Source organism: Erithacus rubecula, assembly GCF_903797595.1.
Source record: "Erithacus rubecula genome assembly, chromosome: 9".
Taxonomy (NCBI): domain Eukaryota; kingdom Metazoa; phylum Chordata; class Aves; order Passeriformes; family Muscicapidae; genus Erithacus; species Erithacus rubecula.
In genome coordinates this window covers 9,200,272-9,220,368 of record NC_136660.1, presented here as the reverse complement: position 1 = coordinate 9,220,368, position 20,097 = coordinate 9,200,272, and the positions used below count along the sequence as shown (strand labels likewise).

Below are 20,097 nucleotides of genomic sequence, written 5' to 3'. Positions count from 1 at the left end.
GCTGCTTGAGAGGCCATTTATCTAAGCGTATCCAAACTCCAAAGTGTACTCAGAAGGTTCAGTATTAACCTGAGAGTCCAGTGGTGAAGCACTTTACCAAAGTCAGATGAATTCGGGTAGAGAGAAGGGGGAGGAGAAAGGGAGGAGGGGGAAGTAAGGGAAATAAATCTCCTAGTGTTAGCCACAGTCATTATGCTTATGTTCCCTACTGGACTGGGATTTTGCTGCCTTTTTAATTCAGCCCAGTTTATGCCTGCTTGTAAATTTAATGGTCACTATTGTGACAGCAGATGTCCACTAAGTTCAGCTGCTCTTTAATATCATGTGGCATCCTGGCTGAAGCCAAAATGCAGAACAAGCTGTCTAAAACTCAAGCTGTCAAAATAAATCTGCACAGAGACAGTGTCTGCTAGTCTATGGGAAGTGGAGTTGAAGAGACTGCACTGATTGCCAAAGCAAATGCCAAGAGATCACTGTGTGCTGCCAGCTATGGCTGGGGAGTCAAACTCCATCTTGAAATGACATTTCTTCTTGTAAGAAATCAAGCCTGGGCTGATACTTTTCAACTAGTTCCTCTGCTACAGCTTTCAGTGTTAGAAATCACTGGAATCAAGGACATAAGCATTGAAGGCTGCAACTTGGTGTTTCAGACAGTGCATGTATAAAAGTATTTAAAAATTGACATAATATGGTTTAGTTGGCATGGTAATATCCAGCCCAAGCTTGTTAAAAGGGAGTGCAATAGCAGATGTTTGCTTTGGTTCTTACAGAAAATCTTGATAATTGACTTTAATTGAGAAAGAAATGGTTTGCTCCTTAGCATGCTGAAACTGGTGTATAACAGCCCTTCCATGGCAACAAAAAAAGAAAACCCAGTGAGTTATTAGTCTTTATATGTCTGATACTACTGAAAATCTGACCCAGAGCCTTGAAGTCATATCAGTTTCCTTAATGGTTTGAAATTTCACTCATAATCTAGCAAGTACAGGGTTTCTCCTCTGACCAGCTCCAGACAAAACAGAGCTTGTGCAAGTTTGCACCTACTGCCTATTGTGTATGCTGAGCCACCAGTGCAGTAGAGAAAGGCTTGTCTTGAAGAGCAGCAGCTGAGATGATAAACTGCAATGCCTCAGCTGTGAGACAGTGAGAGTGGGCACAGGAGTAAGAGAAGTCACATTTATTCTATTTGGGATCACTATTTATTAATTTATTAACTTGGAATCATTATTTATTAAAAGTGCAAAAAATATCCAATAGAGTCTGTAAAATTGAACACATCCACAGTGAAAGTCCCAGGATGATCCCTCAATGGAGCACAAGCAGAGTGCCAGTGCTGGCCCAGCTGGTGCCTTCTCCAGACCCAGCTCACAGACCAAGGCTCACAGTGGGTGGGAGCTGCTCCTCACTGGGGCTGGGTGCAGCAAGTGGCCCAGCTCATGTCTCCAGTCAGCTGGAAAGTGAATACTTCTGGTTCCCAGTCAGCTCCTGCAGACCTGACTTATAGGAGAGTCCTTGGGCAGTAGGTGCATTCCATTCACCACAGGAACAAGACAGACTTGGTTCTTCAGGAGCTTTCCCATCCAGGGCCATGGTAGGCTGAGTTCTGCACAGCCCAGTGCTCCTGCTGTGTATGTGGGCAGGACCCAAGCTTACATACAGCAGTCTTGCAACTCAGCACAAAAACTGCTACTGGAAGAACAGTTTTTTCCTGACTCTAATAATCAGGCTGGGACAAATGAGCTTTATAAATAAGGAATATGCCAATTACATGCCATGTTTCATCAGTTAATTTGTTGCATTAAAATATATAATTTTACAAAATTTTTTTGTAAACCTAAAAATCTACAAAGTCCAGTGACAGAAGTAGCATGAATGATTTTATACAGAGATTGACAAATTCTCCCAATACAAGAGAAGTTTCTTATCAGTCGTGCAAGGAATACAGGGAGTCTTATCAGAAACTTTTGTGATGCACCCCTGTTGCTGGCATTTATGTTGAGATCAAATGGCTTGCTTTTTCCATCAGGTCAAATAATCTGACATAAGTGAAACCCTTCTGTATGAGGAGGACTTGGAAAATCCATGCAGGGCTCCATTCCAACCAGTGAATTTTGTTAAGTCACACTGGACATACACATCCAGAATATGAGTGGAAGTCCTTCCAGTAAATTTACAAGCACACTTCAGAACAATTCAGCAAGCTTTATCCATTAGCATTTTGACTTGGCTGGATCCTTCCCATTCAACATTTGGCAGAACATATATAATTTTCTTTATGAATAATATTTATTACAAAGAGAAAATGTTATATACAGTATTATTACATGAGGGACTTGAGTGGAAAATTACACATCTGGGAATTACTTTGTGATAAGCACTCAGATTCAAATTCCAGTGAAGCTGCAGAACTTAAATGACTGATCAGTTCACCCTGACTATGTAGTACATTTAGATTCATATTAGGTTTTTTTCAGAGTCCTTGAACTTGTAAAATATTTGAAACCCAAAAGACTGCACTGAGCCTCTTCCACCACTAAGACCATAGTCAGGAATGGCTGATGTGTGCATGGCCAGTGGTCTGACACCACATCACTTTCTCCTGCTCTGCACAGAGCAACTTCTTTCCATGAACAAGTCACAAGTGCCTGGCTGATGATGTGGGCCTTCTCCATCAGCTTTGCCAGCAGCACAGGCAGCAGTGACAGGGCTGGTTTGGGAGATTTTTACCAAAGTGTCTAATGTAGGTTTTCCAGTATAGTTACAAAACATTACATCACCACATACAATGTGCAAAGTAGGCTACTGTGTAACTTTATCTAGCACAGCTAGTATAAAACATATTCTACTAATTACAATACAGATACAAAATGCCAGCAAGGATTGATACTGAAAGCCTTTGCTGTTGTTCCATATCTTTAGAACAGGGTTTAAAGCCAAAATGCAACCAGCAAATGCTCTCTATTACACATTCTTAGGAGTGGATTGGGTTTTATCTCTTCATTTTTATCTCCTTCACACATTTCTCTGAATTCAGAGCATAGAGTTGTGATTATGTTGGACATATTAGAAAAGATTGCTGTACCTCTGTATTTAGTGATCTATTAAGCATCAAGCTGCATGTTTCATGCAAACATGGGGGATGCAAAAGGTGGGACTCTGAATCTTCACCTTCATAAGTATTTTTATTAAAATGACTAACTACTCGCCTGGCTTGTCAACCAAAAGAACATCAAAAGAGCTGAGAATAAAATACTTAGCATATTGCAGAGCAGGTCCTAGACAAAACCAAGCAGAGCATACTCAGAAATGTTGCTTAATGTCCTCACACTTAGTGTGCACACTTCTTTTTCATTTCACAGGAGGAAAAAAAAAAAAAAAAAAAAGAAAAGTGGTCCAGGAGAATGAGGCTATCATCACATAAGCTTTTGACTGGGTACAAAGCAGCCAACCCCAAGTGGTGTGAGCAGCATGTTTCTGTAAAGCTTGAGGACCATTTATCCTCTTGCATCCTCTTCCAGAACATGTCAGAGACAGAAGCATGGGCAGGTGGCCTGCAGTGCTGGAGCAGAGTCACAGATACAGCCACACCCTTCCCACTGGTGATCTGGCAGTCAGCCTGGGTCCTGTCAGCAGAAGTACTCGTTAGGCTGTCCCTCTATCTTTGGTATGGCTTCCGAGTCCACGCTGGAGCGGGCGGACAGCAGCCTGTTGGACTCGTCAGGGGTGTGCCTAGTCAAGTACTCTCCTTCCACACCTTTGGCCTTGGCCCCAGGGGAGAGGCTTTCAAAGGTGACATAGGATTCCTGAACGTCCTTGGGTTTTCGCACAAAGCACTTCTTGCAGCGCCGCTTCAGGGCTCCACAGCAGACCACCAGTGTCAGAGGAACAGCGATGACACAGGCCACGCTGATGACAACCACGTTGATGAGCTTCTGCGTCCCTCCTGCGCTGACAACTTCATCTGTGGAAAATATGATGCACTGCTCCTTCCTGGGGATCAGCCCTTTGACACAGACACACACGATGTATTTGGTCTTTGGCAGCAGCCCATAAAGAGTGAGCTTGGTCTTCCCTGGCTCGGCGTTGATCCGCCGCATGTCCCTCTCCCCAAAGACGGCGTAAAGGACGCTGAACACCGTGGTGTTCTTTGCCATGGGCGCCTTCCAGGCCAGGGTGATGCTCTGGTCTGTGTCCCCTATGACCCTGACAGACCTCACCATCCTCTCTGGCTCCTGCTGGCCCGTGGTGGGGCTCACCAGCAGGTTCTGGGGGTTGCTGTCTTGTGCCATGTCCGGGAGGAGGAGGCTGTCTCCAGTGCCTGCCCCAGCCCCCAGGGTGGGCACAGTGGAGGTGGTGATAACGTACCTTGCCACCAGTTTGTCGTTGTAGGCAGCTGCCTCCATCCCGCTCGCCTTGCCATTCCATGTGCCCTTGGCACTAGAGCTAGGGTCATCCGTGCTTTCTGAGTCTGTGATGATCAGCGAGATGAACGCCTCTGTTGCCCCCAGGAAATTCTTTGCTTTACAGATGTACTCTCCAGAGTCCAGGTAAGAGACTACAGGCAGGCCCAGGATAGACCAGCTCATCCCATCACTGGAAATCTCTTGGTGAACTGTAAGACAGGAAAAATGTAAAATAAGCAGGCAATGATGAATGGAATTAATTCCATGTTTGTAAAATATTAAGATTCCATCACCAAATATCTACTTGATAAAGTATATGATAAAGAATCATCATTTCTGCTTACCACCAAGAACATTTAAAAATCAAAGTAAGATAAGGACTATAATAAGATTATGTCAGGATTTAAACTGCTTCAAAATGAATATACGTGAAAAATTTGATGTTATTTCCTCCAAACTGATGTACAGCTTGAAAAGATAACAGGAAAGGTTCTTCCACTAAAATAAAAACTTGAAAATTCTTATGGAGGTACAATACTTAAGAAGGACTAGGCAGCAACATGATCTATTTGAGCATTAGGTGCAGACCATGGAGGCAAAGAAAATACAAAGAGTGGAGATTTTATTGCAATAAACACACGTGGACTAGCCTAGAGTATATGGAAAAATGGTTGAAAGACAGTATCCCTTCTATGCTTAATTATTGTGGTGTTTATCCTTACACACTTAGCACCAAGTGATGTGTACATAGCTGTGTTGATTTCCTCATGTGATTTATTTGCAGGCTAAAACTAGCTTTTTTTGACTTTTTCTGTTGGTGCAGACAAAAAAAGAGTTGGGATCTTGTGAAAGGGTAAAGCACCCTCTTCATTATTTAACCAATCTCCTTGGAATGGGTACGTGCTGTCTCTGCCCTTTCCTGCTGAAAGGTAAACCAGGGAGATGTCTGAAAGGCAAAGGTAAGAGGATGCAAACTTCTCCCAAGCCCTCTTGGGGTCAGGATCCAGCCATGGCAACCAGGGCCCCTTTCAATGGCAGCGAAGCACAAGGTAACAGAAGTTACTTTTTCAGTCTAATTATTTACTGAATGAGTATATTAAAAAAATAAAGCTATGGGTCTACCTATGGCAATTACCTGTACATACAGACTGTGGACTGTTTCTCACTCCTTTCTGCTCAGAACACCAGCATTTCAAATAGTCACATTATGGCATTGGCACAGAAGCTAGCATTGCTGAGAAATAACCTATCTTTCCAGCCAGCTTTTTATTGAAAGGTGCTAACATCTGATTTAATGAGGCACAAAATACATCCATCTCAGTTGTAGCTCAAAGTAAACTCAACACAGACTTTCAGGAAATCATCCTGGTTTATTTTTTGTGGTGGCTCCCTTTCAAGTGTAGGAGGGATGTTTGCAGCATGATGGGTACACATTATCATTATGAGGAGCAGCTCTGCTACATCCTGCACATCATGCACAACAGAGCAATGACTTGTGCAGATCCCAGAAAATTATATTTATTACAAATGGTTCTACTGCTGTGAGAGAAAATTGCTCTCTTCCCTTTTCTGTGCCCCGAGGAGCCCTGTAACCCTTTGAAGATTGGACCCTTAGCAATTTATCTGCTGGGTTTAGAACCTCTGTGGAAGTCAGGGCAGGACTAGGATGCAGGAGTATTCAGAGCAGGTTGGAGGCAAGAAGGTTCAGATCCTGACTGAAAACTTGTAGGACAAAAAGCTAAGGACAACTATCTTCAGCAGAGCAAAGGTTCCTTCCCTAAATTCCCCACAAATTAAAAGACCAGTGTTGCAATTACAGCTCCAAAGATTTTTGTGAATGGAAATGAAATCATGATCCATCACAAAACCAGTGTCTGTTTGAAGGCTTCCCCCAGGAGAGGGGTAAGCACAGAAGAGGTGCTCAGACCAGGTGATCAGGGTTTCTTCCACAGACCTTTTTCCCCAGGAGAGCTTGTCAGTCTGTAAAAAGGAATGATTCCTTGGGCACATTCCCACTGAAGTGTTGTATTCTTCAGCAGTTTAGTGGCTTTTTGTCTTTTAATATATCAGTAATGCTGTATGTTTGCTACCTTTTCTCTCTTCTTCAGCTGATCTGAATCCCAGTTGAATTCACATCAGACATCTCTCTGCCAGAGATATTTGCTAATGGATTAACAATAGAATAGATGAATAAAATATAGAATAATAGAATAATTCAGTGGGAAGCCTTTCCAGTGACTGAATAACTAACTAACTGAAAACAGCTTATTCCTACAGTTGGAAATATTTCATTTCGTTAGCTCCAACAGATTTGCAGAAAATCCCTCAACTTGTCTCACCACCTCAATAGCTATGAAACAAAGCAAAACCAACTTCCTACACATGATAACACATGATAACATTTAGATCAATGTGTAAGTAATTCTACAGTCTATAGAAAATCACAGTGCGAGAGTGGATTGCACCTAGTACAGGTCTGCCTCACTCAGTGCAGGTGTGCAGAGGAGCTGGAGCCAAACCCACCTGTGCCATTGAGCTGAGCCCCATCGGCTCTCCTCCAGCTGAGCTCGGGGATGGGCACGCCCGTGGTGCCGCAGCGCAGCAGCACCGTGCTGCCCAGGATGGTCTTCACCTTGGCCACTGATGTGTGCACCACTGGGCTCTGACACTTCCTCAGCTCCACCTGGCTGAAGAAGACTCCTGCAAGGCTCCGGGGGGTGAAGCATTTCAGCCTGGGCTCAATGAAGGCTATGTTAGGAGACTGGAAATTTAGGAAATGGACCATTTCGTACAGACTGCAGTCACACACCCAAGGATTGTCTTGCAAGCCTGTCAAAAAGAAATTGGGACACTAAGTCACTCCAGCAGCACCTTTTATTTCTGTTTTTCAGCAGGACAAAGTGTGATAGGCTCCCAGTCTGCTCTACAGGAGCTGTCTATGCAGGAGGATGTGGGGTGGAGGGGTGTGTCTCCCCTTGATGGATCCCACAGTTGCCAGAATGGAATAAATGTGGCTTGCTAAAGTACCTCCAAATCTGGATCTGAGATCATATTCTTTAAGATCGAAGTAGGATTGTTCATATCATGAAAACATTTGGATTCATGCACATAAAGAAACAAAAGAAGAATTTATTATAAACACATTTCATTTCAGGATGAAAAAAAAAAAGTACTCATGGGAGAAGGGCTGTTGATTCTTTTGGCACAAGGAGACTATGAAGTCTCAGACAGGCCAGAAAATTTTTCTCACTGGACATTCTTAAAATATTAGGTTGTCATGCCACTTTCCACACCTGCAATAGCTGTAGCTGATCCTAGTTGCCTGTCATAGTTCTTCTCCAGCCCTGTTATTCTAAGTTATTTTGGTAATCAGTTGCTTTTCCTGAAATGCTAATTTATACTGGATAAGATGAAAGAACTGTTTTTAGGAGTAAATTTAAGATTATGCCTGTTATGGGATATAAAAAACAGATAGACCATAACTATATTAAGACCATACACACAGAAAGAGATATATTGGAAAACACACTCCTATTTCAGACTCCTGGAAGGTTTCTCTTCTTTATTCTGCTCTCCAGTAAGCACCTATTGAATTCCAATTCAAAAAATGATGCATTCTTAAAAATAGACTTGTGAAGATAGTACTGAAAAAGTAAATTTGGAACTCGAGAAGTGCATATCCATGAAGAGAAGTTGCTGTAGTTTGATTAAATCTGTGTCACCCTACTTACAAATGTTCACATCCAGCTGTGCTGTGGACAGGTTGTGGTCTCCAGTGATTTTAGCTAGCAGAGTTGGCACTAGGGATATTAATGGCATGTAACCCCAGGCACACATTTGAAGCCTAAGCCAGGAGCATGGCTCCCAGGCCTCCTGCCTGCCACAGGAGTGAGCTCTGCTCCCTCCAAGGGGGTTGCACCTCCTCATTTCCATGCACAGCCCAAGGACGTGCCTGGGGGCTGGCACCTGCCTGATAAGGAAGAGTACTAATATTCCCTCAAACTGCTTTAAAGATGCTGCTGAAAATAATTCTGAGTGCACTCCATATCTTCTTCCCTGGGCTTAGGAGAGGATCTGGAAGCGATGGGTTTTGGCAGGAGGTCAGTTTTTGTAAATTAATATGTTGAAGTGAAGGAGACTAAGTAAATAATGAATATTCAGCTTGGCTTTGTTGTTTTATGGCATTTTTGCTAGCAGTTTGTAGCAATTGTTATCAACAATATAGATAACAACTGGTCCCAGGTTCCCTGGCAGGTGCCCCAGCTCCAGCTGAAGCAGCAGCACCCACAAAGCCCAGTGAGGCCTTTGCTACCCTGGCTCACATGGGCAGTCCTCACATGGAAAAGGTTGCACCCTTGCCACAGACTATTAGCCAGCAACTTAGCAGAGAAATTACTTCTTCTTGGAGGAGCCTGCAAGTGGAGGCTCTGGAGTCACCCTGATGCTCTGCAGACAAGGAATGAATTGGGCTGGCTCTTTTTATTATTCATGATTTTTTATGGCTCCATGAGAAACAGTCATGAGCAGAGTGAAACAGAAATGTGCAGCTGTGTTTTCCCAGCCTGCTCCTGTGAGGGACATGCATTTTTATCTACCTGGTTCCTATGGGTGCCCACAGGATAAGACCTAGAAGCTGGAGTGTCTGTACATTACTGCATTAATTTTAGCATTGTACTCATATGGCTACATGAATTTTTTAAGATTCTGGCAAAATCAACCTGTGCACAGCTGGATCTACTCAATTTGGCCACGTGCATCAAGGCATGATCTGTTCTTGCTAAAAACTTCAAATCTATATTGAATGGAATAACATTTTTACATGTAGCTTGACTCTTAAAATAAAAAGGGAAAAGTATGACCTAGGCAGTCTTGCCACGAATGAAATGGGCAATCCCAAACTGCTAGTTTTGGCTTAAAGAACTTGTTACTGCATCTGGCAGAACAGGATAATGAAACATCTGCTCCTCTCCTGATGCTAGTGAAACCTTCAGCAACATCTGCTAAGGACACTAAAAGCTTGGTAAAGGTGGTATTTTGTATGTTTTTAAAGTCTTGTATGTCTTTCCCCTGCAATCCAGTTTTAAAAACTTTACTTCCCTAAATGTATCAAGGGAACAAAGAGCAGCAGGTACTTGCCAGAATGACAGGAAACTTGCAATGTCTCTGCTGAGATTGTCAGCAGGTGCCTGAACTCACCCCCCTGCCTGCAGAGGCCATCCATGCAGATGACAACAACTCTGAGCCATCATCAACTGCCCTGGATTTGAACAGTGAACAATGGCTAAAAGACCTTGTAATAATCCCATGAACAAGGTAATGTGCTCAAAACCTCACCCAGGCATCCTGCTACTGAGAGTCAGCTGTGAAATACCCTGACACAAAAATGGGCAATTCTCTGAGGAGCCTAGAGTTGCCACCAGAAAGGGTATTCTGGGTGCTTTATATCTGCCCTTCAAGGCAGCAGTATCTTGGTGTGTTTGGGTTTAATTCTGTGTGAGCAGATAAACAAGGCACTGGAAAGAGACACATTGGCAGCTCTGACCCAGATTTTATGCTCAGTTGTGGTATTTTTCCTCTTTAATTCTGGCATAATAAATTATCCACCCTTTTATTTAGTTCTGCTTAAAATGGATGAATTCCAAACACAGTGCTATTAGAAAAGAACATACAAATGATGAAGAGCTGTAAACATATCTGTATTTCTATCCAAAATGGCAGTGGCAATAACTAAAAAAGCCTTGAGCAAGAGTCACCAATTTTGTGTCACAAAGATCCAAGCAAGTAATCAAATTTTTGGCATAATAAGATGGGTGTGATGAGCCTGAGGTGAGTTTGTTAATATGCAAATGAATTTGCACACATTATTTGGGGTACTTAATTGTATACATATGATAGCAGTGTAACCACAGTGCTATGGTAACCACAGGTGGGTGAAAATGCTGCGAGAAGATGAGGAACTCTTAACATTTGTGCCCCCTGCAAAATGGCAGGCACTTCTCTTACCTAGGATGATCTTGGAGTTATCATTGGGGAAGTAGGGAACAGCCTGGAGGTTGGCCCAGGTGGCAATGAGAGCCTGAGGAAGAGTCATCAGCTTATTGCTAGACAGATCCAGGTATGTGATATTCTTGACATAGCGAGCAGCCTCTGAGGGGACTGAGGTGAGCTCGTTGTTGTGTAAATCCAGGAGCCTCAGCTGTGGCATGCCAGCCAGGCTTTCCCAGGGAAAGGATATCAAGTTGTTGCCATCCAGCCTCAGCTCCTGCAGCCGGCGAAGGCCCTTGAAGGTGATGCTGCTGAGGCTGGCCAGGGAGTTGTAGGGCATCCAGAGGAACTCCAGGCTGTGGAGCAGGTGGAAAGCCTCTCCTGGCACCCTGCGGATGGCTGTCTTTTCTATCCGAAGCTTGGTTGTATCCACGGGGATGTTCACGGGAGGGAGGGTCATCTCTGGGTCATTACACAGCACTGTCCTGGTGGGGAGAGACAAGGACAAGCAAAAATGTGACTTCCTTTTATTTTGAAAAGACTTAACAACTTACTCTAATGCAAGATTTTGATCTGCCTTTCCTTTTTCACAAGATTTCTTCTCGTAATTTCTTTCTTGCTGCTGATCTCTCATTATCACTGTAAATACATCAACTTGCAATAATCCATATGTGCCTGCTGACTGCAGAGATCACAGTGTTGTCCCTCTCCTGGAGTGATGTGAGACTGAATCTGGCCCATTTAGTGTTCCTGTTGGGTTTTGCTATCAGTTTTTTTAGAGTACTTTCCATAGACAGCAGTGACAAAATTCATGCACAACACAGGATTCTAGTGCAAGTTGAAACAAAAGGATCCATAAATTGAACTATAAAAGCCCTACAAAAAGAAGCCTTATTGACATGTGGGAGGGCAAGAAGTCATATAGATTAAATATGACACAGGAACTCTGGTTTGTGGAATAAGGGTAAGATTGCCAGCTAGCAACTCTATGGAAATACTCTGGAGTAAGCTCTGCTTTACTATGGTGTGTAAAGCAGTCACTGCAATGCAGGCACATATAGTCATGAGAGTAAAAGCACAGAAAATTAACTCTTTGGAAAATACTATACTTAAAGCAAGGCAGATTTTTGTGCTTTAATCATTCCTCCCCATTTATAGTCTCTAAAGGTCAAAGCATGAAAAGCCTGTATTGCATTTTTGCAGTCTTCACACAAAAAATTGTGACTTGGGATTGTAGAGAACCACAAGAAATGAAAGGAGACAAAACAGGTCTCTCAGACTGAATTTTAATCTGCCTATCAGCAAGTAGGGGAAGGAAAGTTCTTAACAAAATACCAAGCCACCTGCAGAAGGTAACAGGTTAGGTGGGTGTGTTTCACTCCACTTGCTGAGGAGGACACCACAAGAAATGTAATACAATCAGTCAAGTAACGTTGTCCTATCACACTGCCTCTGCAAACAGAATATTACAAAGCTGTCAAAACCAGACTGGTTTTGGCTGAAAGCAATTATTCCTCTACTATCAACAAAAATATGTAGCATTGCTGAACTGCTCAGATTTAAATGCTATTTGAGCCTACAGTTAAATTGCTAATTTATAATCAAAACACAGTACATTACTCTCACTCAACACTTTATTGTGGCATTAAATCCTGCCCTCCCTCTGCTGAAAGTTGAAATTTTGAGGAAGATAAAAATCTATCAAATAAGAAAAATCCAGAAATCCACTTTCAATAAACATTTTTCTTTGTGTAGTCATGTCACAAAATGTTTACTAACAGAAAGACCATGGCAATAAAGCAGAATGCTTCTCATACTGTCCCAAAATTATGTCAATGAGCACTAAACATTTAATCTATGGGATAATCTCCTTCTAGTGAGAAATATGAATCATAATGTTGGGGGGAAAAAAAGGTGGCATTATGCTCCTTTAGGGAATAATGGATATTTGCTTTATTATGTATCTTACTAAAATGCACAACAGCTTTTTCCAGTCACCGAGAGGAAAGTCCCTTGGGAACTGTGACATTTATGGAGCAATAATTGGCTGTCACACTGTTGCACTCCCTTTTAACAATTGCAGGCTACTTGTATCTCTACCATGCTTCTTCTTACAGGGAAAGTTTCTAGTATTAAATCTGTAACACCATAAAAGAAATAAGGAAGTAGAGCTATTTCATGAGATTCCAAATTATCTCATTTCAGTAATGAAAAAATATTGCAGTTCAGAAAATGTTTATTGTAAAGGATTTTGCAAACCCTGTATCTCTGTCACAAAACCTCCTCTGCTGTGAACTACACCTTATGAAAATATGGCCTCTATTTTCTTTAAGTGAGATACTTTGTGCTTACCCTTCAGAAGGACTCTTTCATAACAGTCCTCCAGAGAAATATACGTACAATGGCTTTGCATTCAAAGATGGATGTCCTCTGGTCTTCTCTTCTTTTTTAACAGAAAGTTTCCCGTCTGAGAATGAACGTTTTATCTTTTTGTTGTTGTTGTTACTGTCTGGTTTTTTAGTTCATTCTTGTCTAAAGCCTATTGCTATGTCTAAAATCTCCAGCTGAAAGGTTTTAGTAAATTGTTGGGTTTGGTACCACAACACGAATCAAATCTAGTCACACTTTAGCAACAAACCAGTAGAGCAGAATAAAACCTTTTAGAACCTGAATTTTCAGCATAAAAGTAAAAAGACTTATAATATTGTTTATATTTTATTCCTTTTTGCCATTACATAGCTATAGTTATGTCACTTCTGTTCTCGCAGAGGAGATGCCCAAACGCTTTCTCCGAAATCAGCTTACTGTGTTTTCAGAAGCTAATCCTCTGCAAATATAGCAAGAGCGCAGAGCAGCTGGAAAAAAATAATGTCCACGAAGCCCGGGCACGCTATTTTGTCCTTGCAGAGGAGCAGCAAGACCCCCGGCCCCGCGGAGCGCCCGGCGTACCTGGCCTTGGTCCCCTCGGCGAGGCTGTGGAAGGCGCAGCTGCACTGCGAGGGGCAGGAGCCGGCGGCCCGGGGCAGCGCCCAGCAGCACAGCAGAGTCACCGCCAGCCACATGGCCACCGGGGCGGGAGCGCTCCTGGCCGCCTGGGCAGAGCGCGCCTGGCCCGGGCATGGGCGCGCCGGGCTCTAGGCAGCGCGCCGGGCTCCGCCGCTCCCCGCGCCCGCCGGCCGCCGCATCTTGGGAACTCCCTTTTGGTGTCAGCCACGCGGTGATCTTCCAGCCCTCGCTGAGGCCATCAGATAAAAAAGGATAGGCAGGGATTAAGGATGGGGACTTGAGTTATTTTCATGGAGGTGCTTATTGCTTCCTGGAACAGTGCTAGCGGCGTTGCTGCCTTCAGCAGACCCTTCAGAACAGCCTCCTCTGGCAGTCTGGGGCTCTCATGCAAGAAAAAAACAAATTATTTTTGGGGACCTACATCGCAGGCAAGATAACTGTTGTCTGACCAGCAATTAGTAATAATTTACTTCCCCGCAGGGGTATTGGGAAGATTTAAAACAGATTTATTTGTGCTAATGGTATGTAAGCCTTCTATCTAAGAACACTAATATATATATAGTGATGCTATTAAAAGGTTTTATTTTCTTTTAAAGACTCCTAGTTTGATAAAGCAATTATTGAACTGTTGGCAACAAGGCTGATACTGATAAACAGTTAATAACCCAGTAAATATGTACACATTTCAATTTCTACCAGGGCTAGCAACACTTGCAGGACTGACCACGCTGACATAGCTAAGCTCAGATAAGGGACCCTTTTGGGGAGCGCCACCTGATGCAGGGCTGTGTGGCAGGAATTCAGGAATCTTAAGAAAACCTCAGCTCTGTCTTAAGGTCAGCCGAAGACTCACCTCACTTTTTCAGCATTCCTCCCTTTTGTGGACCTGTCGATACTTTTTTTTTTTGTTAATGCCTTTCCTTTTGAAATACATAATGAGAAGTTACCACTCAGAAGAGCAGCAATATCACACCAATCTATTACAAACTACCTGAATGTTAATTCCTTTACTTACATCGATGTTGTTCCTAACAAAGATTGTTCACCAGGATTTCTGGAGTGGAGCTTTCCTCATTCAGAGTTCATCCTGTGTTCTTCACAATGAAATTATGCTGGTAATTTTTCAATAATTTCAGTAATTCTGGGTAATGGAAAGTTGCAAGGTAATCTAGATGTGGTTTGGGCTATTAGACATTTTATGGTGCCATAGTTTCACACAAGCTTTTTTCACAGGAGCTTGTTTTCACAAGTTACTCCAATAATTAATTAAGGCTTGCAGAAATCATTTATTGAGAGGATGGCCCAAAGGATTGCTTCTCCCCTGCTATTTTCACATTCTACATTTACTGTTGTTCAAAGAGAAATTTAAGTATCTCATTATTTCTGAAGAGATGGGAACATAATACAGTGCTGCTCATTAACTATCAATAGTTGTTCTCTCATTGACTTCCATTAGGTCCCATTTCTAGATTTAACGATTTCTCTATTCCCTTAATGCTCTCCAAGCTAAGACCAAGCTTATTGGTTTTTTTAGTGTACTCATTGGTCAACTTGCCTTGCTGCCCAGACTTTGCCTCAGCTCAATACTCACAACATTGACTGAAACATCTGAAGTTAAATTCAACTTGAAAAGGCAATGCAGCATAATTAACCTCTTACATCTGCTGTTTTGGTTTTTTTTTTTTTAATGCATCTGATAGAGTAGTTTCTCTCCGTTGGAGCTCTCTCATAATAAACTTGTAGAAAGCAGAACTGTATTGTAAGGTTTGCTTTCATGAACCTCAATTTTGCCTCACTAATGAAACATTTAAGTTACCACTAAATGTCAGGAGCTTAATTTGTAAAAATCAACAGCAATCAATAAAGCATGCCTTAGCAGGAGCTAATGCTCTCTGCACTTTGTCAAGAAAGCTGCTATTTACTTAACATGACAGAGTCACTTCTGAACAAGAAAAAGACCTGGAAGCAGGCTGTGAGATTAATAAAACCAGATAAATAAAAGAGGCAACATTAACAGGTTTCACATCTTGGAGTGTATTCACAAGTATGTCTCTGGAAGGAGGAAAAGGGAGAGAAAAGGAGCAGTCAACTAATAACCCAGATATGTTTTATCACCATGTAGGTGTTGGAGTTGGAATTATCATATAATCCTTCATTGATACATCACCACCAGATTATGCAAATGAAGGGTTAACCATCAGGACACAGATACACCCATGTTAGGCTTGACATGAATGGTCAAGAGAGTGGGTCTGTCCTCACCCTGCAGAAACTCGACAAGAGTTCATCAGGAAGTGTGGAATCCACTCAAGGAACTGGAGGAAGAAGAAGTGAGGAGGAAGGCCTTGGTGCCCAGGAAGCACATCCATTCCCCTGGTTCACAGGCTTCATAGATCAAGAATCACACCATGGTTTGATTTGATTTGGAAAGGACCTTAAGGATCACCTAGTTCCAAACTTGCTGCAGTGGGCAGGGACAGCTTCCAACTAGAACCAGTTGCTCAAAAGCCCATCCAACCTGGCTTTGGACACTTCCTGGGGTGGGGCATCCACACCTCCTCTGGCCATTCTGTTCCAGTGCTTCACTGCTTTATAAACAGTAGAGAATTTCTTTCTAATATATAATCTAAACCTGTGCTCTGCCTATTTAAAGTAATTCCCTCATGTCATTACATGCCCTTGTGCAAAAAGTCTCTCCAGCTTTCTTGTAGGCTCTCTTCAGATACTGGAAGGCTGTCCCAAGGCTTCCCCAGAACCTTCCATTCTCCAGGCTGAACAAGACCCATTTTCTCAGCTTGTCTTCATAGGAGAGGTGCTCCAGCCTCTGATCATCTCCATAACCCTCCTCTGGATTTGTTCCAGCAGGTCCAAGTCCTTCTTTTGTTGGGAGTCCCTGAACTGAATGCAGTACTCGAGGTGAAGTCTCAGAATGGAACAAATAGAAGAGAACAGAGAGAATCAGTGAAACAAAGTCTGAAAGATGAAGAGGGATCCTTCAAATGTTAAGAGTAGATGCCAGTACCTGAACTTTTCAAGAACTGCATGAGGCAGCACTGATGAATGCCCTGCAAGAAGATGTTGCTTCTGCTTATGTTCATGCTCCCTCCTTAATTCAGGGAGATGGAAAAAATAAAAATGGAAGCAGAATCTGATGGCTGTGTTCAACAGACTATGAATTCACTTCTACACAAAATTATGATTTATCCTGAAGCACTGTTTGCAGTACAAAGGCTTTCTAGATTTCCATGGTATTTTTAAAGCTTAAGTGTATTAACTCCTCCAAACTACCAAACAGTTATTTACTCATTATGCTATCTAATGTAAAATGAACACTCATTAGATAATTTCCCTGTAAGTGCAGGTGATATTTATTTGAGACTTTAAAATCAATACCACATTTTACAGTGCAAAGTAAAAACATTTCTTTTCATGACAGACAATTCCCTTCCATAATGAAACTAGTGGGAGTTAGGCTCTTCACTTACAGTTTTGCACTCCAAATCATAAAAATTGTGCTCCTTGCTGTTTACTTAGGAAGGGAAGTAAACAGTTTCTTGTCTGCACCAAACTAAAAATATCAGCCTTAGGCAAAAATATACAAAGAAGCAGTCAGAAAGTGTTATTCATCTGAAGTGTAAGAATTTGTTTTGCATTCTCTGAGAAGAACCAAATCTCCCATTTATATTTTTGATGTAAATAAATATAAAGCAAATAGGGTCAAAGTCTACTGTCAGCAAAGTTCAGCACATGGCAATCCTTCTTATCTTTCTTTATTTAGGTGGGGTTATAATTCAGAGAAAAAAAAATTGCTTTGTGCTTAATAAGATTAAATTAATTATTTGACACCACAGTTTCCATTTTTTTCCCCCAGAAAAGCCAGAAATGTTTTATCAGAAGATTCTCCTCACAAACTCATTTTTAATATAGCAATTGGGCAGAATTTATTTTTCTTTTCTTCGTATACTTAGAAAAATATGGCATAAAACAAACCAAACAGCATATATTAGCATAAATGAAAGCCATAAAATACCTTATTATCATGATTTTGTATGAAAGATTTTATTAGCAGGCAACACAGGCTAGATACTAAATCAATTTCATTAGGTAAATGCACCTCCAAGAAGCTTCTGGCAGGGCACTTGTAAAGTGGAAAATCCTTGCCACTGATGCATGTCCAGAGCACGTTAATGCATGACGTCATTCTAAATTGGATCTTGCACTTAATGCTGATGAAGGCAGCTCCTCCAGACCTATGGGACCAGAGTCATTAACAGAGCTCTGGGCATGCTGAAGAAATAAAACATACCCACACAGCTTTTGGCACGGCACCTTCCAAGGCTATCAGTGCTAATGATATTATTATCTCTGGTATTATGTTATTATATATTGATTTATATCAGTGGTTTCATGCATATTTACCGTGGTGGTTGCAGCCAGCGCAGAAGAGCAGACATGAGGGCAGACTCTGGCTCAAAGGGAGATAAACCCACACACCTCCTTGGCAAAAGCTGCACCTGACCCATTGCTGTGTATGCAGCAGAAGCTGCCCCACCAGCAAGGCAGAGCCTGGCACAGGATGGAGGGCTGCAAACCAGCAGAGGAAACTCAGTATCAGGGGGTTACCAAAACAGACTCCAAGAACAGCTGAATGTCTGCCCAGCAGTATCATTCTCACTGAAAAAGTACTATTCACTGAGATGCCTCAGCCACATACACATCCACAATACTCCAGTTTAATGGCATGGTCATATCTGATGTATTTTAAATTAGTGAAGCTTTCTTAGGTTTATATTCCTGGCCCCATATCTCTGTTGTACCTTTATTGCCTAAAATCCAGTACAGTTCCCTCTGTTCAACAAAAATAGCTAACTTTGGGCTTAGCATCCTCATCTGCAAGACAGAGGGGGTCATGCAGTAATATTGCTGACTGCAACCACCTTTTCTGATTTGGACCTTAATAGTATTAGTCTAAGCCCTGCAGAGTCACCTCTGCTTAGGAAACAGTGTCTGTTTTATTTTGCTTCTTCAGGCATGCAAGAACTTCCAGCATTGTTTATCTGGCTCCTGAATGCAGATGGAGCACAGTGTTTTACACAGCAACCTCTTACTCTCCCTCTTGCCAGTCTCATAATCACTGGATTTCCTACTCTGATTTACCTGAGTACAGTCCTGAGATTTTGCAGGCTGAGTACATTCCTTTGTGGCTGTTCTAGTAAACTTCTTGGAAGCTGCAAGTCTTACAGGGACCAAAAAAATGTTTAGGAAAACAAAATAAAACAAAACATAAAAAAAAAAAAAAAAATAAAATAAAATAGGTACAAAGAATGAGAAAATGAAAGTTTTTACTTTGTGTATTTTTATTTTTTTAATGTTATTCTTCTCTGCCCATTCCATCCAGTAACACTAAACAAAGCCTTAGACTAGATAATTAAAACATTTTGGTACTGTCTGAGAAAAAATTTAGATGTAATTAATGCTTCTAAAAGTTAACACAGATCTTACACTGAAGCTGAGGAAAGCTATGGAGAATTCAGGCCAAAGTAGTGTTTGTGAGGGAAATATCAGCAGGAAGTTTGGGGAAATCCTGACACACAGACAGTGGTAGAAGACTGCTGAGACAAGATATACAATACCACAGTGACAGGAAAAAGGATGTGCTTGTGTCATATGTGGTCTAGAAGTTCATCTACATACGTGGTCAGTAGCAGACTCATGAGGAATGGTTCAGGGAGAATCATGTTGCATCTTCTCAAGAGCAATAATAAATAGGAGAGCTGGTGTGCAAATTCTTAATTCAGCTAAAGCCCCTCTTGAAAGCAGAGGGTTTTTTGATAACTGTGTACTGGTCTTTGAACTGTAATCCCTGGACAAGTTATTCCTCTGCAGTGGGAAGGTCTCAACACCAAGGGGGAAATACTCTAACAGTGTTAGGTGCATTCTGTAGGACTGCCTTCTCCTTCAAAGTGCTGAAACACATCACTCTCCAGCACAGAGAGCATATTTCATTACACTGTGAATATGTATATGGCTCTGAAACTAGTAAGCTAACTGAAAGATAAACACATTTGTAGATGTTTAAAATGCATTTTGAGGGACAGGGGACAGATCAGGGTAACAATCATACCTATTTGATAATGATCATGGTTGGTACATACAGCAAAGTTTAAGAAGTCTAGGATGAAATAAATGCTCTAGTAACTTTATTAATTTTCTAGCCTGGGTAGATATACATGTATTTATGAATTACATATTCAATTTACAGTGAAGTAAGCTACCTGTCTCTGGAGAGGTTAGTCTAACAGTAGAGGCAATGCTTCCCAGCTCTACAGGAAGTTCTGACTCTAGAGACTGAGGTGCAGCAGCAGGCAGGAAAGCCAGTCCCAGCACTGCCTGGCTCCAGGCATTGCATCCTCATGCAGCCAATCACAGGGCTAATGTGTGATATTTGGGGGGCAGGTGATGGATCTCTGTCCTGTTTTGAAGACTTTCACAAAGCACTGCTCTGGCTCTGATTCTGAAGTTGCCCCTCCTGGTTTTCTTATTTCCTACCAACTTTACATTCCTTCATTTTTGCTCAGCGTGGCCAAGGAGCTTTCCCTAGATATTATCCCTGACCTTGATGCTCTCTCTGTTGCAAGTGAGCCCTTTCCTCTGCCTTCCATTGATTCATAGACAGCATCTCCCATCCCTGGAGCCCATCCTG

The 20,097-nt window shown here is 42.0% G+C and overlaps 1 protein-coding gene across 1 annotated transcript; it reads right to left on the bottom strand.

Annotated features, from left to right (window-relative positions):
* Nucleotides 1-1,267: 1,267 nt before the first annotated feature.
* Nucleotides 1,268-13,454, bottom strand: LRIT1 (leucine rich repeat, Ig-like and transmembrane domains 1). The gene is made up of 4 exons (XM_079312364.1): nucleotides 13,338-13,454; nucleotides 10,407-10,873; nucleotides 6,927-7,232; nucleotides 1,268-4,612 (listed from the first exon to the last, which is right to left on the bottom strand). The coding sequence occupies exons 1-4, from the start codon at nucleotides 13,448-13,450 to the stop codon at nucleotides 3,627-3,629; spliced, it is 1,872 nt and encodes a 623-aa protein (XP_079168490.1). The 5' UTR covers nucleotides 13,451-13,454; the 3' UTR covers nucleotides 1,268-3,626.
* Nucleotides 13,455-20,097: the final 6,643 nt, after the last annotated feature.